This window comes from Pseudorca crassidens, chromosome 12 (assembly GCF_039906515.1).
Source record: "Pseudorca crassidens isolate mPseCra1 chromosome 12, mPseCra1.hap1, whole genome shotgun sequence".
In the NCBI taxonomy this organism is placed as follows: Eukaryota; Metazoa; Chordata; class Mammalia; order Artiodactyla; family Delphinidae; genus Pseudorca; species Pseudorca crassidens.
In genome coordinates, this window is record NC_090307.1 from 45,522,790 (window position 1) to 45,541,517 (window position 18,728).

Consider the following 18,728-nt stretch of genomic DNA (forward strand, 5'->3'; position numbering starts at 1 on the left):
TTTCTGAAAATTACACTAAAAAATAGAATGAAGAAAACCAGATTTCTTCCCCCGCCCCCCCAAGAAGCTTAAGAAAACCAAGAACTTCAAATTGTCCTTTTTCATCACTAGATGGCACTATCCTGTCAGTAAGTCAAACTGCAGGAACTACCAGAAACTGACCAACAATTGACTCCAAGGTCCAAAGTGGAAAACAGGCATTTTCAATTGGCTTCAAATAAGTGGACTGGCAAAACTGAACAGTGAGAGAAATCAATGGTTTTAGAAAGTTGTTTAGAATACTTCTGCAGGACTGTGCAATTAGGCAAATTTCAATTTACATTTCTTCTCCTTTTTTTTCCTTTCTAGGATGATTCTATCTTGTAATGAAACTGAACCAATTATCTAGTTCCAGAAGTTCAGGCCTTATGTATGACTAACTGTAGAAAACTGCTTGTAAAGGAGGTCACAGTGATGCCTTTGGATTGACAGAGAGGCATTTGGTGTCGGGGGACTTGGGTTCTACCCAGATTCATCCATTAATAACATTCAGTAAATCCAGTTACTGGCACACAGTGGGTACTCAAAAAATGTCAAATTAGTTTCCCTACATTCTCCTTTCCCCCACTGTAGGCTTCATGATAGTGGGACAGCTCACAAGCACCTAGAAGGCTGTTTGGCATATAGCGAAAGCACATCTACTAATTGCCGAATGTGTTAAAGGTCAAACAAAAACTTACCAACCACACTATCTGAGCGTTAAACGTTTCTTCTAAACAAATGAAATCCAGATTATTATTCCACCTTTTTCCAAACATAGAAAGATACATTAGCTTTTAGGTTTTTAAAGGATTCTTCTGTGTCCAAGGCATTGAGCTAGTATAGATAAATGGTACATAGATCCTGTTCTAAAGAAGTTTAGCAGGAGAGATAAAGTGTACATAAGTTACTATAACAGAGGTAGAAGAAATTCACTGTGTGCACGGCAGTTGCAAAAGCAGTTCTGGGGAGCTCAGAAAAGGCAGAAATGACCTCCTTCTAGAGAAATCCGGAGAGGTTTAGGTGTGGGAGCAGATGGGAGGCGGAAGGAAATGATCTGCTTTAAAGACCGCACCGGCCAGAACTTGCAGAGGGAGGGCAAAGAACAGGAAGGCGTGCAATTTGACACCTAGACCGTATGTCGGTAGTGAGTAGAAAATAAGGACAAAAAGTTGTGCTAAGGATCTTCACTGATCCTGTAAGGATCAGCTTCTGATGAGGGATACTATGCCCCCAGAGCTTCGGAGAGATTGTTTTGGCAGTGCTCCACGGCGAGAGGCAGGAGACAGTTTGAAGGTTAAATAAGCCAGAGCAGATGTGATGAGGGCCCGTAATAGGGTAATGGCACCGGGATGGGTGGGTGGAGGCAACAGTCTTTATGGGGACGACGTTAGCGCTTGGCAGTGCCCAGCGTGTGGAGGATAGGGAAAGGGATCAGAGATTGAGTAGTTAGAAGGAGGCATTCTCAGAGCACGAACTGTAGAAATGTTAAGCTAGAATCCTGAGGAAACGCTCTGCGTAGGGAAGAGGCAGCAGGCTCGAGAGTAGGGCGCTGCGGCTCAAGGGGCAGGGCTTACCGCGCGGTCCCAGGGGTGCGCCCCTCAGCCACCGCTGTTACCGGCCACGCTCTGCCTCCCCCAAGTACCTCCTGGGCCTCCTGGTGATCTGAGTACAGCATATCCTCCGGTGCCGGATGGGAAAACCACCGCAGCCTCCCGGAGGTGAAAGGACCCCCAGCAGAGTACTATGGAAGCAAAGGAAGGAGATATTTGAAAGAAGAGCCGATCCACAGTGTTAGAACAAGAATGACGATTGGGCTAGGCGCCCTGCCCCATTTCCCAGTTAGCACTTTTGGGGTGTAAGGAGAGTGGATCTCCAACATGAGGGAGTTTATGGGCCACTTATTTGTGTATTTTTAGTTTGTATCGTAGGGAACGTGAAAGAGTAGTGGGATGGAGGTATTTTAGAATAGGGGAAATGGGACCTCTTTCTTCTCGTCTCCGCCCAAATCTGCCTTCTCATTCCCTCAGCCAGGCAGCACCTGCTAGGCTGATGAAAGGAATTCCCATGAAGGTGCGATTTTGAGGTAAGACCTAGAAAAGTGTCTGGCACAGAGTAGGTGCTCAATAATACTTGCTGAATAAATGAATGTATCAAGGCTTAATCAACTGAGAGGATATTTGCATTTTAAAAAGACAGAGGTAAGTAGGATGAATCCCTGATTAGAATCTCTCACTATTTGCCTATCGCCATTTCTCAGCGGGGGAGCTATTGGCATTTCTGATAGGAAAAGTCTTCCTGAGTGGCCAATTTTTTCTTGAAGGTTCTGTTCGTTGCTGGAGGTTTAGCCACGCTGCATTTGGAGTACTAAATGCCAGTAGCATCCTGCACCTTGTGACAATCAAAACGCCCCTTTCACATCCTTCCCCCCACCCCCACCCCCGGCCCCGACATTTTCTTGAGAACCCTTGTTCGCAAACCAACCCTCCTGCCAGGCTGCACCCTCCCTCCACAGGACTGTCTGGGCTTTTCTGCCGTCTTTGATCACAGCATCCCAAATTCTGGAAGTTTTTTTTTTTTTTTTTTAATAATGAGGCAAAATTGTACCCAGTCGACTACCATCTCTTCTTTCTCCACCCCTTCCTGACCTACTCAACTAACATTCATCTTTTCATTTTATGATTTGAACACCTCCCTAAAAGCACTCACTTGTCAATTAAGCCTTCTGTGGCTTCCCTTGGTGTCAAGAAGGCTGTAGACATCTTTCAGCATGTCGTTCTGCTCTGCATACTGTGTTCCAGCTACATGGACTCTTTCTGTTTTTTCAAGGAACCATGCATCCTTGTCTTCAGGCCTTTGCATATGCTCTTCTCTCTACCTAGAACATTCTTCCCCCTCTTTCTCTTCATATCATCTCATTAATTTATAATTACTCTCAGGTCTTAGCTGGGATGTTCAGTGCTGGAGCTCCTTCTGTAGGCTCCATGGCACTGTGTGTTCTTTTATCATTACTCTTCTTACCATCACCCATTTGGAATTTAGCCATTTACTTGTTTACTAGACTGTAAGCACCATGAGGGCAGAACCCATCTGACTTTTTACTGCTCTCCCAATGTCTAGCACACGGTTTAGAATTGAGCAGGGAATCACTAAAGAGTGGTCATATGGGGTTAGTTCCTACCTAGTTTATTTTCTTGTGGGCATCATTCATCTTACCATTAGACTATGGTACAAATCCTGGTGTTCCAGCTTCCTTCACCCTAATCATCAAGCTTTGCATATGATAAAAATCTCAGTAAATTTTAAAATAATTAGAAGTAAACAAAAAGAGTGCAATGTCATATGTGGTATACATCTGAAACTTTAAGATAAACTTAGCTGAGAAAACAATCTTGCATCATATGGGGACTGTATGTTTGAAAAGTGTTATCAGCTGTTAAAATCTGTGGCACAATGAAAGACAGAAGAAAAGCTGTGATTGAGAAATGCTAAAATTGATCTAAAGCTCATTTATAATTTCAATTAAGCTTTCTGACTTTTACTGCAATTTGGCGGTTTTAAAAATATGAACCCCTATTCAGTGTGTAATTTCTTTTCCATATAAATATTTGTATGCTTCATTCATGAATAAACTATTTTGCAAAATTTAGATTGGTAATTCTCTCACACCTATCTAATTATTAGATTAACTGGGACGTTTCTATCGATATACATTTCTGGACTTTAACCTTGAGATTTTAATTTAGCTCATCAGGTATTTCTAATGATCAGGGAGAATGTAAATGAAATTAATGCTCATGTCTTTTTGTAAAGTACTTTCCGCTAAGTTTATAATTAAAGAAACTTCTGTTAAGAGTTGCCATTTCCCCATTACCTATTAATTTTTTAGAAACAAAAACAAATGTGAAATCATACATTTCTAAAATCCCTGAATATAACTGATTATTCTTATAAGTTTCAATATTTACCATCTCACTTACACTTGAGTTTATTCTAAAATCTGTTATCCAGTTGCATATTAGAACCTTAAGCATAACTCCAAAGTTGTTGATAATTTATAGATAGTTGAACCTACTTGTTATGGGCTGAATTGTGTCTCTCAAAAGAAGATATATTGAAGTCCTAACCCCCAGTATCTCCGAATGTGACCTTACTTGGAACCAGGGTCTTTGCAGATTTAACCAAGTTTGATGTTATTAGTGTGAGCCCTGATCCAACAGGACCAGTGTTTTTATGGAAAAGTGAAATCTGGACACAGACTCAGACATGCACAGAGGGAAGTCGATATGAAGACACAGGAAGAATGCCACGTGAAGACAGAGGACTAGAGTGTGTACCGACAAGGCAAGGAATCCTAGAGACTGGTGGTCAACCACCCAATCCCAGGAAGAGGCAAGGAAGGAAACCTGTAGGTTTCAGCCCACACCTTAATTTCAGACTTCTGGCATCTAGAACTGTGAGAAAATAAATTTCTGTTTTAAGCCACCCAGGTTTTGGTACTTCGTTATAGCAGCCCTAACAAACTAACATATGAGTAGACACAACCGCTCACAGTATAATTTGCTCCCACTTAATCTTTAAAATGTAGTTTGATTTTGAAGGACAAGCTTAATTAGTCAAAGGCAAAACTGAGGCAACCACCAGAAAATCTCTTCAAGTGCCCTCTTTAGCAGGGTGTTGAAGCCTGTGGACCTCTTCTCAGAATAATGTTTTTAAATTTATAAAATAAAAAACATCGAATTATGAATGAACTCAATTACATTGAAATAGTTATCAGAATTTTTTAAAAAACACCAATTTGTGATGCAGTCATGTCATGTACTTCATTATCAACACATTAAGTAATAAAATATAGCAGAAAGTCTATTAATGATGAGAAAAATGGTATTTTAAGATACCTATAGTATTATGTGAAAATATCTGTGAATTCTATTGTCTAAAGTCACAAGTACTGCTATGCTATTGCAGTGTCTTTCCTACACATAATTTAAAGAAATGTTAAATTTCAGTTAAACATTAGTGAGAACAGGTATGTAATTTATTCCCAGCCATGTCTAAGGACCTTCTGAATTCTATCTATGGACCATCTGGGAGTCAGTAAATGCCAGGTAAAGAACTCTTGGTGAGGAAGGGTTCTCTGACTTTATTTACAATATTACCTCTATTTCCCATTTTGATAGAGTTGGCTCTATCTGTGTGATAGCTATGTGGGTGCCACTCAACATCTCGCTTCTGGTTTATCTCCGTGAACTTCAGAGGAAACCTAGAGACCACGTATCAGACTCCCAGCAGCTAACGTTCTGAATGTGATTTAGGTTCAACAACCAGCATCTACGTGAGATGTGAAAGAAGGAAGTGAAGCAGAAGCTACGTGTCTGCTGTTCTTGCTGGCAAGGATAGATGTGGATGGAGCTGGGTTTTTGCAGCTATCTTACTCTGGGTTCTAGTGTTCATCTAGTAGATTCTGTACTAGATTCATGGGTACCAAGATGCAGAGTCCTGGTACATTTCGCTGGTATGCATCCTAGCAAATGTGGCATGGTTCCGGAGCTGGCAGCAACAGTAGCACCCTGATCATGGCCGTTTCCACACTGCCGAGTGGCAGTGTTGGTTCCTGATCACAGGAGAGGCAGCAGCTCCCTAAGGGCTTAGGCTCTGCTGGATGGATGGCTCTGAAGTCACTGACAGCTCAAAATGGAGTGTTTCCTCAGTCCTCGCCACACGGATGCAATCAACACAATGCCCTGAAATAAATATCTTCCTGCTTTAACTAGCTAGAGTGAATCCTGTGATCTACAACTGAACTCTGACCCGTACGCACTACAATTTCTATTACCTTCTGTAAAAGAGCTGTGTCCTGGAGAAGTACTTCTGTCAGCATAGCTGCTTTCAAATATTCTTCACTAAAATCTTTACTTCCAACTTCAAACACATCAGTGCGCAAAATGCCCACTGTTCTTTGACCAAAAATAAACATACTCGAAATACATATCGTGCAAGTATTGCAGAAAATACAAAGAAGTGTCCAAGAATTTTGCTTATTCAGTTAGTTAGAACCACTTTTCAAAGGAGCAGTCAATCGCTGCTCAATAAAGTAAAAATACTGAATTGATAAAGTAAAAATTATGCCTAAATTATATACCTATTTCTCTGTAAATGTACTTGAATTGGCCTGCTTGTTATATCACTTGAGAACAAAGACAATTTCTTTTCTAGGATTTTATATTTAACCCTCAAACTAAGCTAGGTGCTATGCTAGTTTTGTAATCTCCTTAGTCTGGAAGTACCATGATGAGGGAACTAGTTGCTTTGCTACTCTGGAGGCCAAAAAGGAAACCACAAATTATCTTTGAAAAGTTTTATTAACAAAATAAACTTGAATTGAAAATTACCTCAATGATTTAGGCAAAATGAAATGGATAAAAAGCATGAAAATTAACTGGTGTGCCAAAGGTCCGCAGGTCCTAAATAGCACGCAAGTGAGAGTTCACTGAAATCCCTAGATTTCATTAGTCATGTTTCTTCCTGTGTGAGATATAGGAAAAAAAAATATTTTCCCTCTTTCATTGTAATTCTGGGATAGAGAGAAGGCAATCTTTCGGAAGTTAGCGCTTTCAATACAGAGAATGTACTTGTAGTTTTTATTTTCACCATTATATAAGAAAGCAGTATGATTTTGTACCTAATCTCTGTGAACATACCTGTGTTAAGTCTCTGGAAGGTGAATGCACGCCTATATGAACAGGATAACTGTCATTTTATCAAAACCCATCTAGCAAACCCTTATAAAGCAGATACATTTCTTAATTATGTACAATTCCTTTAACAAACAAAACAAACATATTTAAAAATCCATCTGAATGTAGAAGCCAGGCATAAGAAATGCAGATCGAGAGATGGAACACTGTTTGCCAGTTCCTTTAAGAACCTCTGAAAATCCCGTTTGACTCTGGCGCTGCATATCGATTTTGTGTAATCTTTTAAAATGAAAAAACTCTTAAAACTATTACATATGTTCATTACCTTTAATACTAGGCGACTGTTTTAAAACACCAACTTTGGGAACTTTAAGTTCAGACTATATGTGGGTGATTTCAAAAGTAACGTGGCTTTAACCAAAAAATTACACTTTGTAAAATACATTAAAGAAACTATTTGGGGCCCCTTCCTGCAGTCTAGGAATACAGGTGTTTCCCCAGGTCACTGCCGCGCTCGAGTGGCGGGAGCCCCGGGGAGGAGGCGCGGCCGCTGCTCCCACCGCCTCCATGTTGCCGTCTGAGGAGACTCCGGACAAAGCTCTCGACCTCCAGGAAAGGTCCCCGCTCCAGGGCTCACTACACCCGCGGATCGCAGATACAGAAACGCGCCAGGGCTTGCGCGTGGCGGTAAGAAAAACGGAACTTCAGCCAGCTTCCCACGCCCGCTCCTTCCCAGCGGAGCCGCAGGGTCCGCGCTCGCCGCCGCCTGCTCGGCCCTTTCCCACCTCGGGGCACAAAGAGGGAGCGCCGGGCGGGCCGATCCTTGCCCGGCGGAAGCGGGCAGGTCGGGGCGCGGGCCGGGCGCCCGCAGCTGCCCAGGCCCGCCCGAGGCTCCGCGCCCCTGCTCCCCGCACTTACCAGGAGAAGCAGCAGCGAACCCGCCGCGCCCAGCGCCATCCCGTCGCAGGCTCCGTCTCGGGCCGCCAGCACCACTCGGCGCCGCCGGCTCCCCGCGTCTCCGCGCGCGCCCGCTCCTCCCCGGCGCGCCCGCTCCTCCCCGGCGCCCCCGCCCCGAGGGTCCCCTCCCCCGCGGCGGCCGCGCGGGCCTGCCCAAAGGCGCGGTTCCAGGTGTGGCCTCAGCGAGAAAACGGAGCCCGGAACCGGGAGCCCGGAGCCCGGCCGAGCTGCTCGCGCTGAGGTGGGACCTGCGTGGAGGAGGGAGGCGCACGGTGGACTTCCGCCCCGCGCCGCACACGCACCTGGAGCCGTGACGTCCCCGGCATGGGGACTTGGAGTGGCAGGCCCCGCCCCGTCGTCCTCCCCTCCCCGCCCCGCTCCTGCCGGAGTGTGGCCCGGCTCTGCAGCCGAGGCCCGCGGCGGCCAGTGAGCCGGCCCGGCCGCCCGAGGCCGCCGGAAGGTCCAGTGCTTTGTAACTGTGCGCGAGGCCCAGGTGGCGCGGAGGAGAAAGACGAGTGACGCCCGGACCCGCGTCCTCAACCGCGGCCGGGTGCGTGTGGCCCGCTCTCCGGGAGCGAAGGTTCTGGAGCAGGATTTCGGGTGGTTATCTCCGCGAAGGCTTCTCACCTCTTCCCCTGGCCCCTTCAGTGCTTCCCACAGGTATGCCGCTTGTCTGGCTCAGGGGAAGCCGTTATTAGAAGAATCACACATGATCCAAATGGACAGTTCTTCGGCCCCTTGTTAACTAGCTTCGACTGGCAGAAAACTCTAGAGGGGTTCAGGGAAACATACACGCTTCGATATGATTTACAGAATCTCTTACACAAAGTGTCACTAGAGGTCAGAATCCTCTCTGCAATAGTTACTTAGCTGTGTGACCTGGACAACCTCTCTGTGCCTCAGTTTCCAGATCTGTCAAATGGGATTAATGGCATCCAACAAATAGGACTGTTGTGAAGATTAAATCAGAAAATCTGTATGATGCGTTCTGTAGTGTCTAGCACATCCGGGTTCAACAAATGGTGGTGGTGTTATTATTTTTGCAAGTGTAAATATTAAGTTGGATTCTTCTCGAAAAAAACAGAAACTCTAGAATCAGCAACAGATTAGGAAACTTCTAAGAAAGGCTAATTATTGACAATGAAGTATTGGAAGAGCCTATAAAAGTATAAACGGTTGATTTGCTACTAGAACGAGACATTTGGCATCAGAGTTGGCCAAAATAGCAGAGTTCCTTTTGTAGTTAAAAGTGCCTTCCTCTCCCTCCCCCAGTATCTCCTACCCTTCTTTCCCCAGTTCTAATCTTGCCACTTTTCCAGATCCAGTACAATGGCCATCTCTGCCTTAGTCCCTTTCTTCCTAAGCTGCCAGGGACCACTCCCTCTTTGAGCTGAGAACCACATTTTCCTCTGTTTAGGGAGTAAATGCAGAGTGACTTTTCTCATAGTGTTACTTAAGTATCAGTGGCTAAACTGAGGACAAAGTATCTAGGAGGAGTGTCTGCTTAGTTTCCCACTGTTTCCAGTGACTAGAACAGTGCTGAGTACCATGATGGACTCTCAATAAACGTTGGTTACGTAGCTGAGTCAGGAGGGAAGAATGTCTTCTAGTTTCCACTCCTTTCTCTTGAGTTAGGTGTGGTTGGTAGCACCGTTGGTGATAATTCTCATTCCCCATCACTGCTGGGAAAGCTACAAATTAAACAAGGCAGGCTTTTCCAAAACACTCACAAATCATCCCTGGAAACTATACATAAGTCCTACCTAAAATTAGTGCTCTTGCAACTGACTCCTATAGGCACGTATTTATGCCTCATTATCTAGAGTTTGATCTCTGTTTAGTAATGAAGATAATTGTAGCTTCCAGAATGAGAAAAGCTAATGCAAATTTTATTTCTGTTGGATTATTTACTCTCCCCTGGAGGCTGTCAAAGGCAATTTCAGGAAAGTATTCCTCTATAAGACATTTATTGTAAGGCTTTGAGAGAAGATGTCAATACGTGTACAATCCAATGCCATAGTATGTCATTCTTGAATTAGTTCCTTCTGAAACTTATGACTCAGTGAGTTGAAGGGACTTGTTGGAAGTCACAGCATACACAGCTAGTTCTCTAGCTCCTGACTTTTTTCTGCTGGCATGAGAGTCAATCTATTTCATAAATCTCTTTGCACAAGAACAAATGCCATTCCCAATGAAGTGCTGATTGCTTTAAAGTAAATTGAAGTGTTAACAAGATGTGAAAGGTTTAACTTGCAGGTTTTTCCCCCTAAGTTGTTGAACATTATGGTAAATGTACTTTTAAGACACATACTTATAATGCATCAGTTAAAAAAACATACTTTGTGCAAATAATTAGCTTTAACATCTAGATATATTCAAAATATCTATCTGGGTTATGTTTCCCAGCATACTTTGTTTCACATGTACACACAGGTGATTAGCTTATTAGAATCATCTCTTAGTATTATCTAAAACAAAAATGTTAAAAAAAAGTTTTCATAAAGACCAACAAAAACTGGTTATGACAGTCAAGAAGCTTTCTCATAGAATGTTGATTAATAAAGGGTATGTGAAACAGGGAATATAGCCAATATTTTATAATAACTATAAATGGAGCATAACCTTTAAAATTGTGAATCACTATATGGCACACCTGTAACTTGTATAATATTGTACATAAACTATATCTCAATTTAAAAAACAAAAAAAATAAAGGGTATGTGGATACAGGAAAAACTATGACACGTATCTAGGTCAAGGGAGAAGGGCGAAAAGAGGAGGAGTTTGTTTTCTGGTTTAGTTCCACTCGTTTGTTCATTTGTTCAACATTTAGTTTGTCTCTGTTCACCAAATATTTAATTTGCATTTTACTGTCAATACAAAGATAAGTAATCCAAGAAACAAAAATAGATGCTTATGAAATAGTATAGCTATACCTAACATAGACTGTTATAAGTGCAGTGGTAGAACTATTTGCACGGTATAAAGCAAACGTAGGGAAGAGAGTACCTAACTCATGCTTTGGACCGTGAGGTTGGGGTGGAGTGGTGTGGTGAGCTGATTCTTAACGGATGAATAGTTGTGAAGGAGACATTGAACCTGTCAGGACAGAGTAACTCAAAGCATAAAGGCTGTTGGTGAAGAGTCAGGGGTTTCAGATTTATCTGAGAAAAAAGCATTTTTTTTTTCATAACGTTGACACAAACAGGAAAGTCAGAAGTAAAGACTTTTTTGTGTGTGTGAAAATTGAATTTGAGATATTAGAGCAATATCCAATGAGAAAAGTCCAGCAAGTAGCTTGAAATGAGAACATATTTGCAGGTAGATTTAGGAGGCAGAAAGTCACCTAATTTTCTTTCTTTTCGACTATTCTTTCTCAATACATTTCTTATTCTCTGCCAACCTGTTAAGTGTTTATGCCTTTTGAGTCCTTTCCATCTTTTCTTCTTACTTGGTACCTAGCACGACTCTGTAGCCACTCCCGTTGTGCAGATCCATCAGTTTTCTCTTCTGAGCTTCTAACATGGGACATTACCATTTGGACATTTCATAGGGACATCGAACTACCATAATACTTTTGTAAGGATATCAAATGCAGCATACTGACAAAAAAGATTTCCCTATCCCTCTATACCTCTCCAGCTCAAGCTTGCTACTTCCTCATATGCCTTGTCAACTTGGCCACCCAAGCCAGGAACCTGAGAGTCATCCTCAATTCTCCTTTTTGCATTCTCTCCAATTATTGTACTTAACTTTCCTTTCATTCTCTGTGGCTGTGTTCAAAGCGACTCACACAACCTACATAGCAGCAGTCACACGGTGGTTTATGGTTAGTTCATTCCTGTCTGCTACTTCGATTGTTTTCCTTTCTCAAGATTGTTACTTCTTTAAGAGCAGAGGCCATATCATATTCATAGTGGGCCCAGCCCCTCGTGTCCAGCACATATTAGATGATCAATAAAGATTTGTTAGACACATGTAGAGCACAGACGTACGGACACCAAGAGGGGAAAGTGGGGTGAAGTGGGGTGGTGGGGTGATGAATCGGGAGATTGGGATTGACATATATACACTAATATGTGTAAAATAGATAACTAATAACCTGCTGTATAAAAAATTAATTAATTGAATTTTAAGAAAAGATAAAGCTACTTTACCTTAAGGAAAAAAAAAAAAAAGGTTTGTTGAACCAAGCCCACGTGGAAGGAACTAATTACAAGTGGAAAAGGAGAGTTATGGGGGAAGGTGTTTGAAATATCCACTCTGGATGGATTAATAGTGGATCTGGTCACAAAATGTTGGTCCGGGATTGTGTGTGCGTGTGTGTGTGTGAGATGCACACGCATACATGTGCACATACACACATGCACGTGTGTTGGTGGGTGTTTGTCTTTCCCCCAACTGCAGCCCAAGAGCTGGAGAGGGGTAGCAGATGGTGGGTGTGAGTCAGAGTTTCACAGTGGCCTGGCTGATAATTAAGAGGTCAAAGTGTCTGGGATATAGTATCTCGGGAGTTGAATGTGGCAGGAAGGACATGGACAAGGCAAAGCTGGAGGAGTTCAGGGTCAGGTTGAGAAGAGAGTGTATCACACTAGGAGTGGAGAAATGGAAGAGGATCATCCTTCCCCTTTGTCCTGGAGAAGGAATCATGGTCTTTTTCCATAGAGGCCAAGGCAAGAGGGACATCACAGACACTAGGTGTCAGGATGTTGAAATTTTCATGGATTCTCCAGTTAGCTGGGCCAAGAGCTGCCTCTGCCTTAGGCAGTAAGAGAACAGCACTAGCTGATTTGGGGGGTGGGGCCTCTAACAACAGGGTGGGAAAAGCTTTGCTACCTTTCTGAGCTAGAACTTACAGAGTAATAACCAAGCCCAGTAGACTGCCAGCCCCGTGGTCTAGCACAAAGAAGCCAGCTTATCTTTGGTGAACAGTCACCACCAACACCCTGCCTGATAGAGAGCCGCACGCAGTGAGTCACAGGCTCTAGCTGAGCTGTTTCCCAGAGGCTCCTCCTCGTGAGTCTGTAGACGAGGACCGACTCCTCAGATGCAAAGCCCCGAACCAAAATGACTTAATGAAATTGTCAGCAGTGTTCACAGACCAGAGAATTAGAGGAAGACACTACAGTTGCAAAGTGAGATTTGGCTCAGCAAAGAAAACAGAATTGTCTACCCTTGGGTCTAAGTAGAGTGCTGAACCAACATCGTCAGAGATTCTTTTTCGAAATAAATCATACACTAGTTTTACAAGGTGATGAGGCTATAATAATGCTGAATTGAGGTGTGTACAAAGCAACGATTGTCTAGAAAACCTCAGCAAGGTCTTCATGGCCCATCAGAATGCCTCTCCCTCCTAATGACTAAGGTCTGAAATCCTTGAGCTGAAGGTTCCCTCGGCTGATACATGCATATTCCTGGGAGGGTGGCATGCTAATCTCTTATCAGTTATTTACATCACAACATGACACCACAGATACACCAAGCATGCTCCACCTCAGAGTCCTTGTACTCTCTGTTTCTTTTCCTGAGAAGGTTCTGCTCCAGACATGTACCAGGTTTCCTCACTCTTCACTTTTTTCCCCTCAAATATTACCTTATCAGTGAGATCTTCTCTGACCACCCATATAAAAATTATAATTGTTCCCACCCCCAGGGCTCCCCATCGCCCTTTCCCACTTCATTTTTCTTCTTGGCACATCACAATTTAAAAGACTGTGCATTTACTTATTATCTGTCACCATTCATTAGAATGTAAACTTCATGAGGGCTGGTGTTTTTCTCTATGAATTGCTATGTATTCAGCACCTAAACAGTGCCTGATCCATTGTAGGTCTTCATTATATACTAGTGGAACATGTGAATGAAAGAATAGTGAATATATTGGGTTGGCCAGAAAGTGCCTTTGGTTTTTTAGTAAAAATAAAACACGTTTTTCATTTTCACCAAGAACTTTATTGAACAACATATTCACCCTTCTGCCATTTTTCAGGCAACTTCATAATTCCATCTTCCCAAAACTTTTTATCTTTTTGAGCAAAGAACTGTTCCAGGTGCCTTTTACAGTCTTCTAGGGAATTGAAATTTTTTCCATTAAGAGAATTTTGTAAAGACTGAAATAAATGGAAATCCGAAGGTGCAATGTCTGGTGAATATGGCGGATGAATCAGAACTTCCCAGCCAAGCTGTAACAGTTTTTGCCTGGTCATCAAAGAAGCATGTGGTCTTGAGTTATTCTGAAGGAAGATTATGCATTTTCTGTTGACTAATTCTAGATGCTTTTCATTGGGTGCTGCTTTCAATTGGTGTAAGTGGGAGCAGTACTTGTTGGAACTAATCGTTTGCTTTTCTGGAAGGAGCTCATAATAGAGGACTCCTTTCCAATCCCACCGTACACACAACGTCACCTTCTTTGGATGAAGACCGGCCTTTGGTGTGGTTAGTGGTGGTTTATTTCACTTGCCCCACTATCTCTTCTGTTCCACGTTATTGTACAGTATCCACTTTTCATCGCCTGTCACAGATTGTTTTAAAAATGGAACGTCTTCATCAAGTTTAAGTAGAGAATCGCATGTGGAAGTATGGTCAAGAAGGTTTTTTCGCTTAACTTATATGGCACCCAAACGTCAAAGCGATGAACATAACCAAGCTGGTGCAAATGATTTTCAGTGCTTGATTCGGATATTTTGAGTATGTCGGCTATCTCCCGCGTGGTATAACGTTGATTTTCTCAATTAATATCTTGATTTGATCACTATCAACTTCAACTGGTCTACCCAACGGTAGAGCATCATCCAGTGAGAAATCTCCAGCTCAAAACTTCGCAAACCACTTTTGACACATTCGATCAGTCACAGCACCTTCTCCATATACTGCACAAATCTTTTGCGTTTTGATTGCGTTTTTATCTTTCTTGAAATAATAAAGCATAATATGCCAAAAATGTTGCTTTTTTTCTTCCACCTTCAATAATGAAATGGCTACACAAAAATTCACCAATTTTGATAAGTCTTTTTAAATTTTTTATTTTAATTTTTTAATTAATTAATTATTTATTTATTTTGCTGTACGCGGGCCTCTCACTGTTGTGGCCTCTCCCGTTGCGGAGCACAGGCTCTGGACGCGCAGGCTCAGCGGCCATGGCTCACGGGCCCAGCCGCTCCACGGCACGTGGGATCCTCCCGGACTGGGGCAGGAACCCGTGTCCCCTGCATCAGCAGGCAGACTCTCAACCACTGCGCCACCAGGGAAGCCCCTTTTTTAATTTTTTTAACGTCTTTATTGGAGTATAATTGCTTCACAATGGTGTGTTAGTTTCTGCCGTATAACAAAGTGAATCAAAAAATATGGAACGCTTCACGAATTTGCACGTCATACTTGCGCAGGGGCCATGCTAATCTTCTCTGTATTGTTACAATTTTAATATATATGCTGCCAAAGCGAGCACAAGTGTTTTTTTAAATGCACGCTGATATGACAGCTGTCACACACAATCTAACAAAATTGTTTCAATGAAGTTAAAGACAACTAAGTGCTACTAGAGCCATCTTAGGGAAAAAACCGAGCAAACCTTTTGGCCAACCCAATATTTTCAAGGTTATTTTGGAGGATAGGTGTGTGTGTGTGTAAAATGAGGGTAAAGGGGAAAAGAGAAGAGAGCATTATATTCCTGGAAGGACATGAGTAAATGTCACCAAACTGAGATGTGGGTGTGCTGGGAGGCCTGCTTCACTGTGGGCAAAATCCCCCTACCTCACAATTTTATCACAGATGGGCCTGCCAAGGCTTCCCGAACAGTATAAAGTTTGAGGCGTTTAGAGGCCAGTGGAGAACATTTCTGTGTTCTTTCTCCTTTTCAAGACGCCCTTCCTTACAGGGGGAGCAAAGTGTGAAACCAGAAACCATAAACAATATGGAAAATCCCTTTTCCCTCTGGAGGTGAACAAAGTTAGCATTCATTACAATGTTGATTTTATCTCTCCACCTACATTTTCTGAAAAAAATTTCAGAATAAATCTCTAGCTCTGATTTCACCCTAGGGTTTGTTTATAGGAATTCTTGGAAAGATAAGGGAAGTAGCAGTGGCTGGGGAAGAGAGGAGGAGAGTTTGGTTGCTAATAGCAGCCCTGGACTGTGTGACAGGACTTGTAGGGCTTACGGGCAGCACAAGAGTGTTTACTGAGAGTGTCAGACAGAAACTATCATGCTGACCCAAATGTGACTAATGAGCCTAGGGAGATCCACCAAAAAACCCCTCAGAAGACAGAAAAGAATACTGGTTTCTCGGCGGTTACTTCATTCATTTGCACGTAGACAAGTGACATTCTTGCATATCAGGAAAAAGTGAAACAGAAGCGATGCAATGGCTTTGGAGAGCAAAGGTGGAAGTAAAATACTGGCTTTAAAGACCTTTTCAAAATGATCTGACTGATGATTATAAATACTGTAGTAGAGAGAAGCAAAATTTCAAAAATAAATAACAATTTCCATGTTAAAGAAAAAACAAGGATTCAAAGAAATTAACTGATTTTAATTTACTTTCAAAACTAACGTTGTTGGTGGTTTTTAAAAAACTTTTGTACCATGCAAGTCGATGCAGTAGCTTATTAATTATCAAGTTCTGAAATTTGTGATTGATTTACTTGTTAAAATCATTAGAGCACATTTAAAGTTATTCCTTAATGATGTTACTTACTTGCATTTTTGACATCCCCCTTGGGTGGCGAAAGGGTTGATTCCAGCGGGGGAGGCAAATGGAGCCTGAGGGTGAGCTTGTCCATGGGAGGGTGTGAGCTTGTGAATGTCGTTTGTCACACGTACTACACAGAAGAAATATTGGGAACTACTACCCTGCTGAGCAAAAGTTATGATATTGTTACTCTTGAATCCCAAATTTGACATTACAAATGCAAATTACTTCTATGTAACTTTACTTTTATAGTATAAGCAATTGAAAATCTTTTAATATGATAAATAATAATTTAATTAACTCAGTTACATCTGTACACACCCAGGAAATAGAGTTGAAGCAGTCTTTCAGATATCATAAGAAAGAAAATCAAAATGTCCCTGGTAGGGTTTCCCTGGTGGAGCAGTGGTTGAGAGTCCGCCTGCCGATGCAGGGGACATGGGTTCGTGCCCCGGTCCGGGAGGATCCCACATGCCGCAGAGCGGCTGGGCCCGTGAGCCATGGCCGCTGAGCCTGCGCGTCAGGAGGCTGTGCTCCACAACGGAAGAGGCCACAACAGTGAGAGGCCCGCGTACCGCAAAAAAAAAAAAAAAAAAGTCCCAGGTATGTGAGCATTTCAGGAAAGTGTTCTTAAATCCGTTTTGCTTGAACTGTACTTTGGTTTTTTTTTTTTTTTTTTTTTTTTTTTGCGGTGGACCTAGTTTGAGTTTCATCACCTCGTCTAGTTCCCATTTAGAGATTTTATTAGACAGAAATGTGTTCAAACATTATCAAACGAGTTAAGCAAAACTGTGATACAAAAAAGGCAGTGGGAAAAAAATTGCTCCTGATAACTTTAGTTTTAACGATCACAGTAACCCTTACCAGCTGGTCTGAGGACATTTGTGGTTAAAGATTTTTTTAAAATCATAGTGTTTATTATGAACATTACTATATGCCTTGAAAGCAGACCTCTTATTTTACAAGGGAATTGTCTGCTAATTTGCTATAACATTTTTTTAGGTGGACCTCTCTTAACTTCTACTGAAACAATGTCTGAATGATTCATACCTTTGGAGAGAGTCACACCCATTTCACGCAGACTCAGCTACAATAAAGGTAAGTCAGCCAACAAAGACTTCTTGTGACTAACTCTCCTGTGGGTATGAAAGAAGAAGAGAGTGTATCCTTGTACTTCTTGCTTAACTTTAGGATTAGAACATTCATCTGAAGTAATCAGTAAATTTATGCCAACAAGTTAAGCAGAGCAGTATTACAGGGAAAACTTGTTGAACAAAGAAAAATCCATGTGAAGGGTCATATGGAAGAATTGTTTTATGGTTCATAAAAGTGCCATTGTGAGTTTCCATTGTTTGGACCTTGGAATTTTCAATAATAGGAATCTCAAGTCTGTAGAGTATGGTTTATTGTCCTTTATAACTCGGATTTTCACTTTAGAAGTATGAATAAGCCATCTAAAACCAAAAATTTTGTTTAAATCAGAGGACAATTTTTATTCTAGGCTTCAGGAATAAAAAGATGATGGAATTTCTATGGAACATTTTATTTACTTTTATTTCTTAGAGACTAGATGCATTAGGTCAATTGGTCAGAATGTGAAACCTGAATCTCAGGTGTGATCCGTGGTCCTATATGGACAGATAGGTGCCACATATGTGATTTGACAGGAAAGTGTCCGTGCACTAAACACTCCACCTCCTGACCTATGACCTAATGATAATGAAATTTCACTTTGTTTTTTGAGTCTGCAGATATTTAAGTATTAAAGGTATATACTCCAAGGAGGAGAATAAGTCATTTTCTGTGATTTATATGAATTAATTTATCAAACAATTAAAAAACTTATCAACTAGTTATGGTCAGATTTTTAAAGGAAGTAGGAAGTAGTGATTATGAAAACATTAAGCATATCCTATTCTAGAAATAAGGTAATAAAATATGCAAAGGTAAAGACAATTTAACTTCCTTCTATTTTATGTTGGGTCAACTAGCTTTTGTAAATAAAACTTCTTTTCACTTGGCACCGTAAATCCTATAGAAACTGGATGTAAATTGTGGTCATTTTCTTTGTACAGTAATTAATGTTCTACCAGCATTCCCTAACATGCGTATCCTACTGGAGGTTGGGTCAGTAGCATCATTCCTTTCATGCTAATTTGGAAGTAACTATTTTTTTTGCTCAAAGCCACCTAGCTGCCCTATTTTACTTGGTGGAAATGACATAGTTAGAACTCTTAGGGTAAAAAAGCCTCCCATTCTGTCCTTTTCCAAGGGAGCTCAACTGAAATATTGCAGTCACCTGGTCAAATTCTCATTACTTGTTTAGCTACAAGTCACAATTTGATTTGAATGAATTCATCTCTATTTGC

At 41.8% G+C, this 18,728-nt stretch overlaps 1 protein-coding gene, 1 long non-coding RNA gene and 1 other non-coding gene across 3 annotated transcripts in view; 1 reads left to right on the forward strand and 2 right to left on the reverse strand.

The window, feature by feature from the left end:
* DSG2 (desmoglein 2) overlaps positions 1–18,728 on the reverse strand; it is a 63,216-nt gene that overhangs the window by 39,423 nt on the left and 5,065 nt on the right. Inside the window, exons 4-5 of the mRNA XM_067699402.1 lie at positions 16,366–17,495; positions 7,635–8,346 (exon numbers count right to left, since the gene is read on the reverse strand). Of these exons, the coding sequence (XP_067555503.1) occupies positions 7,635–8,346; positions 16,366–16,571 (918 nt within the window). The 5' untranslated portion in view covers positions 16,572–17,495. The remainder of the gene's footprint in view (positions 1–7,634; positions 8,347–16,365; positions 17,496–18,728) is intronic.
* Positions 8,195–18,728, forward strand: part of LOC137203377 (uncharacterized) — a 173,024-nt gene continuing 162,490 nt past the window's right edge. The window contains exons 1-2 of the long non-coding RNA XR_010933066.1: positions 8,195–8,333; positions 17,362–17,457. This is a non-coding gene — a long non-coding RNA (uncharacterized lncRNA). The remainder of the gene's footprint in view (positions 8,334–17,361; positions 17,458–18,728) is intronic.
* LOC137204238 (U6 spliceosomal RNA) lies at positions 15,011–15,117 on the reverse strand. The gene has a single exon (XR_010933476.1). It is a non-coding gene; the product is annotated as a U6 spliceosomal RNA (small nuclear RNA).